Source organism: Nelusetta ayraudi, unplaced genomic scaffold (assembly GCF_046127955.1).
Source record: "Nelusetta ayraudi isolate G7.1 ecotype Tasmania unplaced genomic scaffold, CSIRO-AGI_Nayr_v1 ptg000034l, whole genome shotgun sequence".
Lineage (NCBI taxonomy): Eukaryota > Metazoa > Chordata > Actinopteri > Tetraodontiformes > Monacanthidae > Nelusetta > Nelusetta ayraudi.
In genome coordinates, this window is record NW_027466084.1 from 6882117 (window position 1) to 6900555 (window position 18439).

The following is an 18439-nucleotide window of genomic DNA, read 5'->3' on the forward strand; positions in this document are numbered from 1 at the left end:
AAAGCAGCTGAGTTAGCCCTATGTTGACAGCCTCCTGCTAAAAGTCACCACTCAGTGTTTCCCTCATTATTTTCTTGGAGACCTGCGGCCACAAGTGGACCTGCTGATGTTGATCCACCCTGTGACTGGAGGAGCTGCTGATATAGCAGGGTGGCTAACACCAAGAGCACACACACACACACACACACACACACACACACACACACACACACACACACACACACACAGTGTTTACGTACTTTCCTAAATGTATCACAGCCTTCCTGCAGTTCCTCACAGCTGGAATCAGTCTCAATCTTCCCTCCATGGTTGTCTTGTACTTGCTGAGGTTCAATTCCTCCAGAACCTCCTCTGACATCTGCAGCATGTAGGCCAGAGCTGAACACTGGATGGCTGAGAGTTCCTTCTCTGATCTGTTCTCTGACTGCAGGAACTCTTGGACCTCCTGATGCACTGACTGATCCTTCACCTCCAGCAGACAGTGGAAGATGTTGATGCTTCTGTCAGGAGAAACATCACCAGTGTTCATCTCCTTCAGGTTGTTGCTGACCTTCTGTAAGGTTCCTGGATGGTTGTCGGTGAGATCCAGCAGGCCTCCTAAGAGTCTCTGGTTGGATTCCAGACTGAGTCCATGGAGAAAGCGAACAAACAAGTCCAGGTGACCGTTTGGACTCTGCAGGGATTTCTCCATCATCCTCTTCAGGAACTCATCCAGGGATTCTCCAGAGTGACCATCTTCTGGCATCTTCCAGTTGATGTGACAGTGGAAGCTGTAGACTGCAGCCATAAACTCCTGGACGCTCAGATGAACGAAGCAGTAGACGCTTTTGTGGAAGATCACACTCTCTCTTCTGAAGATCTCTGTACAAACTCCTGAGTACACAGAGGCGTCAGTCACACTGAGACCACACTTCTCCAGGTCTTCACTGTAGAACATGATGTTTCCACTCTCCAGATGTTCAAATGCCAGCTGGCCCAGCTTCAGAAGAAGCTCCCTGTCAGCCTTCATCAGTTCCTGTGGACCTCCTCCATACTTGTGCTGCTTCCTCTTGGTCTGGACCAGCAGGAAGTGTGAGTACATGTCAGTCAGGGTCTTGGGCAGCTCTCCTCTCTGCTCTGAGCTCAACATGCTCTCCAGAACTGTGGCAGTGATCCAGCAGAAGACCGGGATCTGACACATGATGTGGAGGCTCCTGGAGGCCTTGATGTGGGAAATGATCCTGCTGGACACATCTCCTCTATCTCTGAACCTCCTCCTGAAATACTCCTCCTTCTGGTCATCGGTAAAGCCTCGTACTTCTGTCAGCCTGTCCACACATGACGGAGGGATCTGATTGGCTGCTGCAGGTCTGGAAGTTATCCACAGCAGAGCCGAGGGAAGCAGATCTCCTCTGATCAGGTTTGTTAGCAGGACGCTGACTGACTTCTTCTGAGTGACGTCAGTCACCACCTGGTTGTCCTCAAAGTCCAGAGCCAGTCTGCTTTCATCCAGGCCGTCCAAGATGAAGAGAAGTTTGCAGACATGCAGCTGCTCTGCCGTGAGCTTCGCTAATGTTGGATGGAAAACATGGAGCAGCTCCAGAAGACTGTAGTGCTGCTCTTTGACCAAGTTGAGCTCCCTGAATGAGAGGGGAAGCACCAGATGAAGGTCCTGGTTCTCCAGGCCCTGGGCCCAGTCCAGAGTGAACTTCTGTACTGAGAAGGTTTTTCCAACCCCAGCGACGCCGTTGGTCAGCACCACTCTGACTCTGAGTCCCTGCTGCTCAGGTGAGCCTTCAAAGATCTGGCTGCACCTGATTGGACGGTCGTGGAGGCTCTTCTTGGTCTCCTTGGTCTCCAGCTGTTTGACCTCATGCTGTCTGTTGACCTCCTCACTCAGTCCCTCAGTGATGTAGAGCTCAGTGTAGATGCTGTTGAGGAGGGTTTGACTTCCTGCTTCTTCACCTTCAGTCACACGTTCACATCTCCTCTCCAGACTGATCTTCTGCTGCTGTTGAAGCTCCTGCAGACCATCATCAGCCTCTGGAGCTGAGAGAAGGTTGGAGAAGAAAACATCAGTGTGACAGTGTGAGCATCATTTTCTCTCCACAACTTTTCAGCTGCTGTGTGACTGTTTGCTCTTAACGTTCCTCAGTGAATCTTCTCACTGGAGGTCCTGACATAATCTCAGAGGGAGAAGTGAAGGAGGTGCAGGTGGACAGTCTTACTGTGATCCGTCTGGGTGTGACTGGCAGGTTGCAGTGCTGCTCCACACCCACCACTCTTCTTCCTCCTCTTCCTCTTCTTCCTCCTCCTGTGGATGGAGACACGTTGATCAACTCGTCACTTTTTAATCTTTGTTTATTGAAATTCTTCATTTTGTCTTTATTTTATTATTATTTATTATTATTATTATTTTAATCTTTGGCTCTAAATCTGGGAACTCTAAGAACGCTTCCTTCAGATGGAGGACACTCAGTCTCAAGGGTGCAGAACCTGAATTGAGACACAGCCTTAGAGTTCCCAGCCTAGAAGGACGGACCAAACCCCGCCTCCCTCGATAACCACACGGGACGGTCTAGCCTTCGGCGTATTTCCTCGTTTCGTCACCGCCGTTCCCTCCGGCTGGCCAACCCCGGAAGTGACGTTTTTATAGTATCAAGCTAACCATTGGTTCGCCATCTAACGATGCCATTGGATGATCAAATAAATAAAATCCTACGTTAAAAACTGGATACTTTATGTGGAACTTCAATATTTAGATTTATATGTCGTGTCTTAACCAGTACATGCCGCTAATTTCAGCTGACTTCCCAGGATCCCACGATGCTTTGCAGCAGCATGCAAAGCATCATGGGATATAGAAGTGCGTGAAGGATAGTAGCGGTGTATCCTTGGAAACGGCTAAAACTAGTGCGTATTTCCGAGGGTGCATTTTCAGTGTCCTAAGCACCCTCGGCAATTGGGACAAGCCTTTGCGCAGTGATATGACGCAACTTCCTTCCAAAATGCACACTTCAAAGACGCAGAACCTGAATTGAGACACAGCCATGGCATGCTTCAGGCGTTCTTCTTCTTCCTCCGCCTTCAAGGAATAAACTTGCAGCACCACACAAGGCCGGGCATAGGTACTACATCATTTCCAGCGTATCTGTGTAAACCGGATTTTTATTTTTTTTATTTTTTTATTTTTTAAATACAACTTTGTATAAATGCGTTTTTTTCGAGTTCGGTTTCAAAAATATGCAGTTTCAAAAAAAAAAAACCCAAAACATGGAGTTGAATTGTTTTATATTTTTTTTACCGTCACTTTATCATTATTGCAATAAACGCCAGAAATTATTGTGATAAAACTTTTAGTCCATATCGCCCATCCCTAGCCGTGAGTTTCTAATGTTTATATTTGTGAGCGCACTTCTTTCACACCTGGGTGTGTGTGTCACTGCGGGGTGTAGCCACGACGCTATTTAATGACGGAGGTCATTGTGATAAAGAATAAAGTAAATAAAAAAGAACCCCGAAGCCAGACTGGATTTATTTTTCCATGTGCTTCAACAAATACTCCTTTATTTAGCCCACCGCGGCTTATTTATTTATCGATCGCCAGTTAGCCGCAATACGTGCTTTTATTTTGTAAAAGTGTGTTGCTGGCTGCTGCGGAACCAGAAAAGAAAAGACTTTGTTGATATGGTAGAAAATTAAAATTAAAGTGCACAATACACTTCTTTTAAATTCTTTATTGGATTTTGCGTATACATTGTTATTAATCGTGGGAAATCATGCGATTAATTGTGATTAAAATTTGTAATCGTTGCCCAGCCCTAATTATCAGATGACATATTCATCTATCAAATGTATATTTTCTATCTGGTGTGGTTGACACCTGGTGGGCTCTGGTTGAGCAGTGGCTCTGTGGAACTGGCCCTTTGTTTCTCAGCAGACAGAGACAGTGGAGTCACATTGCACTGAACTTTGGATTGATCTCAGTGGAGTTGAGCTGCACTTTATGACAGAGCATCAAACATAGGCCTGGGCGATAAATCGATTACGATAATAATCGCGATTAAAAACTCCACGATAACGATGATAAACGCATGAGCTGTTATTTCGATAATCCAACCAATCCCACATCAGAGAAACAACGGCGCGCCTCCTTCCCTCCACCCGCCTCCTCTCGCTCGCAACAACTCAGATGGGAGACGCACGCGGCCGTCCGCTAAAGCTCGTTATAGGAACGTGTAGAAATGAGCAGCGAGCAGCAATCAGAAGTCGAGGGAAAGTGAAGAAACTGTCGGCTACCTCAGGTCCGACAAAGTACAGGCTGACGCTAAATGCAAATTATGTCGGAGAACAGTCCCAAGCAAAACGGGAAACACCACGAACCTCTGTCAACATCTGAAGAAGTACCACGATAAAGAATGGTATGAAAGCCAGAGTTTACGTTTTCATGCTAGCCTCCCCGCGGGTAATGCTAAAAACAACGCACTGCTGGGCCCTGGGGGAGTGTTCTGCGTGATACTCCCGCTAGCAGTAGCCTAGCTAGCGACAGTGCTAAGCAAACAGTTGCTCGTCAAACAACAACACAGTCAGCCTTTAACGCAGCTACCCCGTACAAGAAAAAGAAATAAAATTAAAAAAATCGACGCGGTACAGAAACATAACCAGAGCAGTGACGTGCAATATTGTACTGTCTGTCTGTACCTCTTTTTATTTTTGTTTTTATTTTATTTAATCAGTTCAGTACACTACAAATCTAAAATGTTTGAGAGATGTTAAAAACAAGACACATAATCCTCAACATTGAAGTTATTTTATTTCAGTACATCTAAGATGTAAAAAATAATACAACATCTTGGTTCTGTCGGGTTGTTGTTGAATGTTTTGTATTGTCATACATTTTAACAATAAATATATAACAATAATCCTTCTGGTTTCTTTGCGGTCCAAGGAGAATACTAATATTAAAACTATTATTGATAAAAAAAAAATCATATCGTGATAATTATCGACATCGAGCAATATAAGAAAACATATTGTGATAAAAGAAATTGCCATATCGCCCAGGCCTAATCAAACATTCATGCCACTGCATAAAGTTCAGTGTCAGAAGGGCTTTGCTGCATTTCAACATGATGAATGTGACCATGTCAAAGATTCTCTTCTCTTGACCACTGACCACAACATCTGACACCTTTTCACCTTCTGAGGAATTTATCACTGTCAAATCAAACTAGAATTAGACTGAGAAACAAGGACATTATGTTCTTACTGTCTTCCAGAGGCTCCAGGTTCATTACTGAAGTTTTGAGGTGGCTCCATGGACCTGTTACTGCTCAGAGACACCCCACTGGACCCTGGAGACTTCAGTCTCTGTGTCTTGGAAACAATTCTGCAAACAAAAATGATTTTCCCATAAAGTTTGTTTCGGTCTTCTGGTCAGATTAAAGGTTTTCTAAATTATCCAAAGCTTTTTACATCTGACTAATAGTGTCTGTCTAGTCATTATATAATACAGGTAGCCTGGTTCCTTACAGTGGCTCAGAGGCTGCAGGTTCATTACTGAAGGTTATAGGTTGACTCATGGACTTGTCACTCTTGAGAGACACCCCACTGGACCATGAAGTCGTTGCTCTGTCCTCCTCTTCCTCCACTGGAAGACTCATCTTGAGTCCTGGAGTCAGTCTGAGGTGAAACATCAAGTGTGACAGTGAGCTGAGAACCCAGTGAGTTCCACTTCAGACAGAGAGAACAGGAAGAAACACTGAGTTCCCAGTGGGATCCAGCAGACACACGACTGCTGGTGTCCACTCACATCACATTTCATGAGTTCTTCACTCAGTGACGACTCACCACCTGCTGCTGCTGCTGCTCCTCCTCCTGCTGCTGCTGTTACTGCTGCTGCTGCTGCTGCTGCTGTTGCTGCTGCTGCTGCTGCGTCGACTCAAAATGGAGCCTGACACAGAACAACTCTGACTTCTCTTCCTGCTTCTGCCACTCCTGATTTTAGGAAGACGAAGGCCAAATTCCAACAATACCGGTTCTCACTGGCACGCCCACACACACACACACACACACACAGGTTTGGCCGGGTGTATTACAAGACCTTCAAGACCTGGTGGTGGTGTAACTGGACACCCCTTTCCCTGCATCCTACAGACTTGAAAAGCATCTCAAAAATTTTAATTCTTAAAATCACCAATTTTCTCATTAAAAACAGGTATTTCAAAAATCAAGGCTGTATACTTCTTTACAAGGTCAATAAAACATGATGGAATATGAGAACACCTGAGAGTATGAGGACTGTTTACAAACTAGTCAATCACCTGTTTTGAAAGATGTTTACTTTCGATGTATAAATTTACACATAATTTACAACAACTTTTGCCTATCACTGGCCAATAATGGGTTTTGCTCATGACCCTCAATACAACTAACAAACACTGAGGTTAAATTTAAGAAACAAAATGTAAATGAGAAGGCAGCGCACCAAAAAAAACAAACAAAAGCTTCTGGGTTAGCCCCTTGTTTCGAACAAAATCCCTGACATTTTGGATTGTTCGCTCTTTTAGAGCACTTTCTGATGTCTTGCAAATTTCACATTCCCTTTTAGATGTCAATTTCCCTTTTTTGATATGGTCACTGAAGTGCCTCATGACTGCATTGACTTCTTTTGTAGTCCATGGCGTTCGATTTGGACAGCAGTTTCTTTTGGTTCGACCTGAAATAAGAGACAACAAATTCAGGCTTAAAACCAAACATGCAGAATTTTAGGTTCAGACATATGGAGGGAGAGACAGGTAGGGCAGATACAGCATTATAGACAGAAATGTAGGTAAATGGAGATTGACATACAGATAAATGAATAGAAGGGTAAGCAGATAGATCGGGAGACAGTCACTACCTATCTATATGTTTGTTAGAGACTTTGCTTTATAGCTTGACAGACAGACAAACTACAAGGACAAAGATTGACAAAAGAAAACATAAATGAAGAGAAACAGAGATAGACAAGATATATAGATAGAAAGTGGGGCTGCACCAATTCCTTGAGTAATTTGAGTAACTCGATCACAAAAAATAATCAAGGAATTTCATCTGCCTCAAGGCAGCATTTCATTAAATATAAAGCTCATGTTTCGCACTGACTCTTTTTTAGTGTGACACAACGTGCCTCCGTGACAGACCATGTGCTCCCTGAAAAGTGGAAGAAGTCTTTTGGCAACAGTATCAGGGCAGCACGACTTAAGTGCTTCTGGGACGCTTCTGAAACGCGGCTGGTTCCACGTCTGGTGTAATGGTTCTACTGTGGAGGCACGAACACGCCACAGACGCTTTTGGTGTAAATTGTGTGTGTGTGTGTGTGTGTGTGTGTGTGTGTGTGTGTGTGTGTGTGTGTGTGTGAGGAGTTTTGCAGCAAGCTGACAGAATGGCAGCGGCCAAGACCGAAAACGGCAAAAACAAGCAAACGCAGCAAAAAGTAGTAAAAGTACTTAAGTTAAAGTAATAAGAGGGAGAGACAGAAGCAGTCAAAGGTGTGGAATCATTTTAAATTAAAAAATTAAGGACAACATTGTGGTGTGTGTACATTGCAAGATGGAGCATTGTACCATGATGGCAAAACTTCAATGCTGCAGCACCTCCAAAGAAAAGCCCTATTTGGCAGCATGAGTGGACGGCCTGAGGCCTGAGTAAATTCAGCATGAAGTCTAAGAGAGCACCGTCACTGAGACCCACTTCATGGGTCCTGAGCCGTATGAAGGGCTAGCAGTTTGCTAGATTCTCCTGAAATAACAAACTCTCTGAGTTATATATTATTATTAATGATACTTACCTATGTGAAGACACTTATCAAGCTCACGAGTTCTCAATAATTATCAAAAATGACTTAACACGGTGGTGCAGTGGTTAGCGCTGCTGCCTCACAGCAAAAAGGTTGTGGGTTCGATTCTGGGGCCCGGGCCTGGGACCTTTCTGTGTGGAGTTTGCATGTTCTCTCCGTGTCTGCGTGGGTTCTCTCCGGGTTCTCCGGCTTCCTCCCACACTCCAAAAACATGCACGTGAGGTCAATTGAACATTCTAAATTGTCCGTAGGTGTGCATGTGAGTGTGAATGGTTGTTTGTCTCTATGTGGCCCTGCGATGAACTGGTGACTTGTCCAGGGTGTACCCTGCCTTCGCCCTAAGACAGCTGGGATAGGCTCCAGCAGACCCCCGTGACCCTGAATAGGAATAAGCGGGTAGAGAAGATGAATGAGATGAATGACTTAACAAGGTTGGATAAAACTGAATTTTAGACGCAGCTCAACGAGCTGTGCAATTTTTCGAACGGGTCTACGGGCGACTCATGTGGTCCTTGGGGGCTAACTGGTGCCAGCGGGCACCACGTTGGTGACCCCTGATCTAGATCATCATTACATTACATATGTTGTGAATGTGTTGATCTGCTATTAACAGATTAACCATACCACATCAAAACACCAGTCTACCCCCTGTGCAAGCAGCTGGACTGACAGAGAAAGAAATATATATATTTTTTTTAATTTAATTTTGTGTCTCTGGAAATGTTAAGTTGGAAGTAATTTTTTTTTTTTTTTTTTATTAGAAATTGTGACTGAAACCGTTTACTACTTTGCATAATATGCATGAAATAAAATGTCGGTTTCTCTTAAAACAGGAGACAAATTGTTTTTTACTATTAAGTGATCAGTTTTATTTTCTATTGTGTATTTATAATTGGGCTTTACTTAAACAAACATGTTTTATCTGATTAATCAATTCATCACTGAAATATTCAATAGAATAATTGATTACTAAAATAATTGATAGCTGCAACCTTAACAGAAAGAGATAGGTACAGATTGATAGACAGACTGATAGACAGATTCATGAAGACTTACCACTTCGTCTTTGTTCGATGGATTTAGTTGATTGCACAGATTTCTTCCTGTCGATTTTGTTTTCCACTGAAACATAAGATTCATACTCTTAGACAATTGTTCATTTAGGGTTATATTATAGGGGGTAGTAAGCCAGATGGACAAGAACAGGAGATGGCTGGACAAGCTTATTAAGAAAGCTAAGTTCAGTGGTCAGGACAATGTGGAGACGGTCGGTGAGAGACGCATGAGGAGCAAGGTGCGGAGCATCCTGGTGAATCCCAAGCATCCTCTGCACAGTACTGTCTCTGGACAAAGGAGCAGCCGCAGCAACGGTCTGCTATGAATGCGCTGCAGGACCGAGCGCTTCAGGCGATCCTTCATCCCCTCAACCATCAGACTTTACAACTCTTTATAGCTCCGCCACTTGCACGCGTGAGCGCGCGCGCGCACACGCACACACACAGACACTGTTGCACTCATTAATTTATATATTAATGATATAATTGTTTTATGCTTTTATGTGATGTTTTTTTATGTTTTGTTTGATGTGTTTTATACTTTATCCCTATTGGGATAATCTTAAAGTATCTATTACTATCATCATCATCATTATTAGAAATCATCACAGACACCAACCTCTTATATGATAAACAAGCATAATCAAAAGGTAAGAATGTTGAATTAATAATATTTCATAGGATAATATGTACTTTCTCTATTGTGTATTCTTGGTGCAATTTGTGTCACTTTGGTTCCATAATATGAAAATACATCTGTTCATCCATCAATCACCACTTATCCTGCATCCGTGCTTGTGGGGGGTGGAGACTTTCTTAGAGTGAAGGTAGGGTTAGTCATGGTCAAGTCACCAGTAAATTAACACAGAGAGACAAACAACCATCCACACTCACAGTTAGCCAAATGTGCCACTGTGTCTGTGGGAGGAAACTGGAGTAACTAGAGAAAAACCATGGAGACATAGGCAAAACATTCAAATTGAACTTTTTACCTTGCTAGGATGTCCAAATGGTACGCTGTTCAGAAGACATATGAGTGTTAGAATGTAGCAGGAACACCAGGCCTGATATAGTATTTAGGGAACAACCTGATGACTTTAAACGGCACCTATGCTGATCTGAAGGCCAGTCCAGTATATATACATATACAATATCTTGCTATCAATAAAAAGTATCGAGGCTAAATGAGTCATTATTGAAATGTGAAGGCTGTAGAGCAGGGGGCACCAGGTAGCCCCCAAGGACAACATGAGTAGCCCGCAGGCCTGTTTGGAAAATTGCACAACTTGTTGAACTGTGTTATTCTATGTTGTCAAGTTATTGTTGATAATTAATGAGAACTCATTAACTTGATAAGTGTCTTTAGACTTATCAAGACTTACTCATTATTATCATCATCATCATCATCATCATCATCATCACCATCATCATCATCATCCATCATTATATAACTCAGAGAGTTTGTTATTTCAGGAGAGTCTAGCAAACTGGTAGCCCTTCATATGATCTCAGGACGCATGAAGTAGCACGCAGTGCAAAGAAAGTAGGTGGTCCCTGATGTAGAGGAACAACTATTTTCTCAAGTTGTAATGTTGGTGTTGCACAATAGCTCACCCATGCCTTCCACAGTGAAGTCAGCCATTTCTCTGGATCTACTCAGTCCTGGCACCACTTCTGTAGATATGAAAAAACAGAAGTTTGAATAAAAAATTTATTTTTATTAAATATTATGTGTTAGGAAATACATACCATCATCTTCACTGCAAGCCACTGCCTCTAGTGTTTTCCCATCAGTGGATTGCTCATCTTCACTGCTGTCGCTTTCATCGTCGTCTTCAACCTCATCTTCATCATTGTCGCCTGTGATAATTGGACATTTTAGGATAATTTTTGTACTTCATTCATGAAAATTAATTTGCAATAAATTACTGTAAATTAAGAACAACGTAATATCCAACAGCCAACATGCAACTCAAATAGGACGGTACCACACACTGACTTACTTCCAATATTGTCCAGATTCTTTCCTCGCAGCTCATGTAGCTTGCCTTTTTCTAGGGCAAGAAGTAGCTTGGAAATTTTGGCACTTTGAATAGTAGGCTCAGACAGCCGGTAGAACTGACGATGGACAGATATGTCATGCCCTAAAAAATCAGCGAGTTGATCAAGTTCATTTGTTTTTAAATTTAATATTTGCAAGGTGGTTGCAATGTCCTTGCACAACTGAGTGGACTTCAAATAACTTGGCTTCTCTGCCCCACATTCTTCAGCAAATGTTTTGAGGCACTTGTCTCCTCTGTAATTAGTTAGACAATACGGTACAGCAAACAAAAATTCATTTTCTTCTGGCACACCACATTCTTTTCTTTTCCTGGCCATCAAACTGAGTGCAGAACTCATTTCAGGTGTCAGCAACACAGCAACGTTTCTGCCCCGCTTTCCTTGTAGTTCCACCCGTTCAAAATAGTTTTTGCTCATACTCTGACAACCCTGTCACATCATTGCTTTTAGTGCAGTCTCTTTCCACAAAGTTCTTTAATTTCATTTTAGAGACTTCTCCAACTCGTCTCCTATTAAAGAGGACTATTTTTGTCAAAACTGCCTTTGAAAGACTGGAGTAGTTCTGCACTGTGGCAACTTCCTCAATTGCCTTCGCTGCTGCTTCTGCATTCTTGTTGAGATGCTTGTGGAGTTTTGCAACATCTTCAGTGAGAGGTAGTTTGGTTGGCTTGTTGTGCTTTAACTCACTAATGGTGCTTAATGCAGAGTGTGATATATATTCTGACCATTTCCTGCGATGAAGCTTTCCAAATGCTTCTGAAGATTTAACTTGGGCATCATCATCGGTTATTAGAGCATGGCAATGAATAATCTCATTATTTTTTACAAGTGAGTGTACAATTTTTAATGCAAGGCTTGGTACTTTGTAGCTATTTTTCTCTCGGTTATATCCAGCCACGTTTTTTACTGCTTCAATTACTTTTAAGAAGTTGCTTGGTTTCACAGCATCTTCTAAATTAAGAAACTGAGAGGTTTTGCGAAAGGCCAGTAAAAATCTTCCAATCTGACAAATTTTTTGCCGAATATATTCATGCTTAGCAGTGTCATGGTCATGTTTCCTGTAAAGTGATTCCGCATAACGCATGAGATAGAAGTCATTCCGCACAACGCTTGCTATTCCATCGCCATGCATTCGGTTCAACATCTTCAGCAGGCCATGATCGACAGTGTGGTCAGAGGCAAACTTCAGGGCTGAAGCTACTCCCAAAACTTTTTGTTTGCGTTCAGTATCTTCGTTCTTGGGCTTCATTTTACAAATCCTCATGTGTCTCCAGAGATCTCTGCGAGAATACATGGCTTTGCAATGAATGCAATATTCGTAATTTGTGCTTTTAGATTTAATACGTCGCCTGACTTTTAGTGTTCCAGATCCTTTAGAAATAACTTGTTGATTGTGGATGAAATCTCCTCTGTTTCTGAGATTTTCGAACATCAGCCGTCTCCGAAGTGATCTTACGGGAAGGCTGAGAGCCTTTGCGATATCAGTATCTTCCTTAATGTGGATTTTGAAGTGCCTAGCGATTTTATACTGAGGAGTCTTACAAATAAAGCACACATTTTGGCCCTGTTTGATGTTTGATGAAAGTAGTAATTTTGTACTGCTGGAGTTGTCTTTGGAATGTAAATTGACGTAACTGGGGTCAATGCTATTATCCATACCCATCAAAGAATCATCTGGTGATGTTTCCCCAGCAGTCACTTCACCAACAGTTTCTTCTGAAAGCATTGAGGTGTCTCCGAGATGTTCAATGGCTGAATTTGTTGGCTTGGTCATGAGAACTGGTTCATCGCAATCTGTATCACTTTCTGAGGCTGGAACATAGTCTGAGTCACAATTGCTTGTTTCCTCTTGACTAGAATCAATTTCACACTCAAGAAAAATAAAACAAAAAGGAAAAAAGACAGCACAAACAAAATACTAATTTGCAAAAACTCCCAAAAAGATCCTAAAATATTAGAAAATAATTCTAATAATACTTTGGAGTTTGGGTAAAATATCCATACACAATGTATGCCACATATCTCTAATACCAGTTCTATATATATATGAACACTGAGATTGTATGTGATATCAACTGTACAGAACAAGAGCACTTACCAAAGGCTTTTGCTTTTTTACTCTCTGGTTGTAGCAGGAAACATGCCATGATAAAGTGCAAACTGTCAAAAACAAGTATAACAAGTTTTAATTATTATGCACTGTTTTAGATTGGGTCAAATTAATGTTTACAAGAAAATCCATTATCCTTGAGAAATTTGTGACTTAACAGCTTTGAGATTTTTGTATTGGAAAACATACTGCTTGAATTTGATCCCATGTAATCATTGTATTAAATTGTAATGTAAATGACATTCCATTGGTAAATGGGGAAAAAATGTTTGCCTTTTTTGGCATTTTGGCTCATACGCAGATTTTGTTTTTACATAGGGTCCAGAACCGTGATAAAAAATAAACTGTATCTCACATACCATGCATATTGGCAGGAAGCTGCTTAAAGACAAAGTAAGTGTTTGAGGTATTTTGAAACTACATTTTAAACAGAATTTAGAAACAATAATTACAACAATTTGAAACTAACCTTTACATTTCAGCCCCCACCATTTCAGAGAAGAAAAAGGTCCATCACAAACTAAACATTTGTCAAGCGCTTCCATCTGTTCCTGGTCAACATGATGAGTCTTGCAGTCTGAACGTAACGAATGACAAAAGAGGAGAAGGTTCAATGAATCTAAAACAATTCCTTGTAGCACAAATAAAAATGATCTATTGTCTTTACACGTGATACATCTTTATTCTTATTTTTCACTCTAGATTTTGCCGATAAATCTAACAGTTCAACATCGTAGAGCCCACCCTGAAACAGGTCAAAGAAGCAGTGATGGCTGCAAGATCAAGCTCCTCCCCAGGCCCCAGTAGAGTCCCATACAGAGTCTACAAGCAGTGCCCCAAACTCCTTGTGCGACTCTGGAAGATTATGAAGGTGACCTGGCACAGGGGAGGGGTCGCCACTCAGTGGAGGTCTGCAGAGGGAGTCTGGATACCAAAAGAAGAGGAGGCAAGTAACATCGAGCAGTTCCGCATCATCTCGCTGCTATGTGTCGAAGGGAAGATCTTCTTCAAGATAGTGTCCCAACGGCTTACAGACTTCCTCTTGAAGAATGGCTACATAGACACCTCAGTACAGAAGGGGGGGGGGGGGGGGGGGGTCCCAGGTGTTCCGGGATGCCTAGAGCACACGAGTGTGGTGTCACAGCTGATCCGAGAGGCAAGGGAGAGCAGAGGGGATTTGGCAACACTCTGGCTGGACCTTACAAACGCCTATGGATCCATTCCCCACAAACTTGTCGAAACAGTACTGACGAGACATCATGTGCCAGTGACCATCACCAACCTCATCCTGGACTATTATAACAACTTCCAGCTGAGGGTAACATCAGGATCACTAACATCTGCCTGGCAACGCCTGGAGAAGGGCATTATAACAGGCAACACTATCTCGGTGCCACTCTTCTCCCTGGCTATGAACATGGTTAAGTCAGCTGAGGTGGAATGTAGAGGCCCCTTATCGAGATCTGGCACTCGGCAGCCCCCCATAAGAGCATTTATGGATGACCTAACGATGTCGGCGACCTCTGTTCCCAGCTGCAGATGGCTACTCCAGGGGCTAGAGCGGCTCATCTCTTGGGCGAGAATGAGCTTCAAGCCCGCCAAGTCCAGGTCTCTGGTCCTGAAGAAAGGCAGGGTGGCCGACCGGTTCCGCTTTGCCATAGGAGGGACCCCAATTCCAACGTTGACAGAAAAACCTGTCAAGAGCCTGGGCAAGGTATTCAACAGCTCCTTGAGGGACTCAGATGCACTCCAGCAAACCAAGGCAGAGCCGACATTATGGCTCACAGCAATAGACAAGTCGGGGCTACCTGGTAAATTCAAAACCTGGATTTACCAACACGGAGTCCTGCGAAGACTCCTTTGACCCCTGCTTGTCTACGAGGTGCCCATGTCAACGTTGGAGACACTGGAACGAAACATCAGTCAGTTTCTCTGCAGGTGGCTTGGGCTCCCTTGATCCCTCAGCAACATTGCTTTGTACGGCCCTTCCACTATGCTGCAGCTTCCAATTAGCGGCCTGTCAGAGGAGTTCATGGTCACACGTGCCAGGGAGCTGATGATGTACCGGTACTCCTCGGACAAAAAAGTCGCCACAGCAGGAATCCTGGTGAAAACTGGGAGGAAGTGGAAGGCACAGGAAGCCATTGACAGAGCAGAGGCAAGGCTACAGCACATCTTGGTGGGCAGCACGGCAGTGGGCCGCACGGGACTTGGCAGCTTCCCCAAGCACCGTTATGACAAAGCCAGAGGAAGGGAGAAGCGGAAATGGTACAAGATGAGATCAGAGCAGAGGTGGAGGAAGATCGGTGGATGAAGATGGTGGCTATGTACCAACAAGGCGCCTGGATGAGGTGGGAGCACGCAGAGCAGCGTAAAGTCACCTGGCCAGAGCTCTGGAGACTCGAACCCCAGCACATCAAGTTCCTCATCCAGTCCGTATATGACGTTCTCCCTAGCCCAACCAATCTGAAGCGCTGGAGCTTAGCAGACATTGCGGCATGCCAGCTGTGCCAGAGGAGAGCCACCCTGGAGCACATCCTCAGTTGCTGCCCGAAGGCCTCGGGGGAAGGACGGTACCGCTGGCGTCACAACCAGGTCCTCAGGGCTCTGGCAGACACGCTCAGCACAGCAATTACCAAATGCAAGTACCAGCACGCTCCCAAGCAGTCCATCACCTTCGTCCGAGCTGGGGAGAAGGCACAACATCAGCCAAGTTTCTCTGGAGGGCTTCTCACCACTGCACGAGACTGGAAGCTCCAAGTCGACCTGAAAAGACAGCTCAAGTTCCCAGAGCACATCTCGACCACTGCACTACGACCAGACATGGTATTAACATCAGAGTCAACAAAGCAAGTTGTGCTGGTAGAGCTTACTGTCCCCTGGGAAGACAGAGTGGAGGAGGCCAACGAACGCAAGAGGGCCAAATACACTGAGCTGGTGACTGAGTGCCGGAGCAAAGGCTGGAAAGCCCAGTGCGAACCAGTTGAGGTGGGGTGCCAGGGTTTCGCTGGCCAGTCACTACCCTGCACCCTAAAACTCCTTGGAGTAAAAGGCCAGCTGTGCAGACAAGCCATCAAGAACATCATAGAGCCTGCGGAGAAAGCCTCAAGATGGCTATGGATCCGCAGGGGAGATCCGTGGAGTAGTGGGCCACTTGGACACAAGTCGGGGGCTGATCACCCCCGGCTGGGTCGCCCGAGCGAGAATGTTTGATGATCAAAGACCTGAAACACCCCATGACCTCGGGTTCATCACTGATGATGTGTCCAAGTAGCACCCAGAGGTGTATTCAACAACAAACAGGTATATAACATTACAGGTTCATGGGTTGATAAAAGTCGGTGAAAGTCGATGAAATTAGGATTGAATCCACAATTTAATCTTTCTTGTATCTACCACGCAAGAAGCTGCGGTACTCCGACCTCGTGGCTGCAGCAGAGGACAGAGGCTGGAATGCGAGCGTGCGCCCGGTGGAGGTGGGGTGTAGGGGGTTTGTGGCCAGTTCGACAGCGAAGCTCCTTAGGGAGGTTGGAGACAGGGGACAGACTCACAGCCGGGCCATTAAAGAGACACCGCCGAGAGGATGAGCCATTGGTTGTGGCTGAAGAGGCAACATCATCTGGGCCCCTGGGGCAAATGCTTAGCCATGGGACACACACCCAGGAGTGATCAACCCGTGGTGGGCCTGCCTCAGCTGAGGGCGTCTTGTGATAATTGGCCGAAACGCCCTGTGCTCTGAGGACACAACTGATGATGTGTCCCAGCGGCTAAGTAAAGCCTTAAAGCAGCAGCTCCTATTCCACCCAGGTATGCGGTCAGGCGCAAGCTTGGCTCAGGGAGGAGGACGCCCCTGCCAGGCATAGTCCTAGGGATTGTTACATCTAGTCCTTTCATTGATTCTTACAAGAAACATGCTTTAAGTAAAGTCAGGAAACATAAATTGTGCATCAGGGAAAGAGAGAGACATTTAAAACAAGAGCTCAAAGGATTCTTCCCAATATATCTCTTTATTCCTGTAATTTTGTTTTCTTTACTGGGCCTCCCTCTGTCCAAACAACTCTGTGTAATAACTAAATTGAGAAAAAAAAATTATGACAAACTAAGTTGTGGTTTTAAATTAATGAGTCTGTCATAATGGCACAATTGGCACACCATGATGTGGTGAATTTTACCTTCATTATTGTCACTTCCTTGTGATGCAGTAAGATTATTCTGAAAAAGAAAAAAAATATTAATTTTATCTCATACTTGTTCAACCTGAAGTGAAAACCTTTAGTCCATGACATTTACAAACAAATATATTTCAACTCCACCATTACATACAAATACTGTCCAAAGGACACTGATACCGACACACACTGATGATGCGGTTATTCAGTACCACATAAGGTCCTGCTACTCCAATCCATGGTCCCATATTGTACAATACTGACACCAACACACACACAAAGTGACACAGAATACACACACTGATGATCGAGTTATTCAGTCCCACATTGGGTCCCACTACTCCAATTCATGGTCCCGTAATTCATAACACTGATACCCACGTTTACACACAAAATACCCAAACTGATGATGCAGTTATTCAGTCCCACATTGGGTCCCACTACTCCAATTCATGGTCCCGTAATGCATAACACTGATACCCATGTTTACACACAAAATACCCACACTGATGACGCAGTTATTCAGTACTACATAAAGTCCTAGGACTCCAATTAATGAAACCATATATTCTGACAACACTCACACCACAACATACAGACAGGAAAAGGCTAGGGCTATTGCTATCACACCTCAATGGTAGTAACCCTGTAGTTGAGTCTTGTGTGTGTATGTACAAACACAAACCTTGATAGATTGAGCCACAGGAGCCACAGCCTGGACAGCAGCTTCATCCATGGGCATCTAGGAGAAAGACAGTTTTAGCATCTTCAAGTTTTCAAGTCAACACATTAACAAGCAACACACCTCAAGACAAATCAGACAACACTCTGCAAGTCTATCAGTGATGTAGTTCACAAAATCACTGTAGCACAGAATAGATGTATGAGGCCAGCTCTGGTTTACCTGTTGAGATGTGGTCATAGTATCTCCATTCCCTGGAGATGCTGATGGAAGGGGGACGATGTTGAAGGACTGAAGCTTATATACACAAGATGAGAAAAAGAGACGGCACATTAAACTGATAGAATCATACCAGAATGTTTGGTTTTAAAAATAAAAAAAATGTTTACAGGTAACAGCGCCAGCACGGTTTATGGCGCTAGCGCGGCTAACGGCGATAGCACGGCTAACGGCACTAGCGCGGCTAACGTAGCACGAGTTCAGCATTTCCCTGAACCAATATTACAGCGGGCGAGTAGTAGTATTACCTCAAACCTCAAACAT

At 43.9% G+C, this 18439-nt stretch overlaps 2 protein-coding genes across 4 annotated transcripts in view; both read right to left on the minus strand.

Annotated features, from left to right (window-relative positions):
- The window catches only part of LOC142892483 (NACHT, LRR and PYD domains-containing protein 12-like), a 380988-nt gene extending 375203 nt beyond the window's left edge, over positions 1–5785 (minus strand). For 2 of the 3 annotated variants that reach the window (XM_076032681.1, XM_076032680.1), the window contains exons 1-4: positions 5512–5785; positions 5249–5368; positions 2208–2293; positions 240–2028 (exon numbers count right to left, since the gene is read on the minus strand). In XM_076032681.1, the coding sequence (XP_075888796.1) occupies positions 240–2028; positions 2208–2293; positions 5249–5368; positions 5512–5675 (2159 nt within the window). In that variant the 5' untranslated portion in view covers positions 5676–5785. The remainder of the gene's footprint in view (positions 1–239; positions 2029–2207; positions 2294–5248; positions 5369–5511) is intronic. The other variant, XM_076032679.1, reaches the window with a different exon arrangement.
- A 513-nt stretch (positions 5786–6298) lies between these two features.
- Positions 6299–18174, minus strand: LOC142892521 (uncharacterized). Its single transcript, XM_076032734.1, has 9 exons — positions 18119–18174; positions 17900–17956; positions 17218–17257; positions 10878–10928; positions 10624–10734; positions 10489–10548; positions 8876–8941; positions 6481–6697; positions 6299–6302 (listed from the first exon to the last, which is right to left on the minus strand). Exons 1-9 carry the CDS (start codon positions 18134–18136, stop codon positions 6299–6301), a joined length of 624 nt encoding a protein of 207 aa, XP_075888849.1. The 5' UTR covers positions 18137–18174.
- Between the last annotated feature and the right edge of the window lie 265 nt (positions 18175–18439).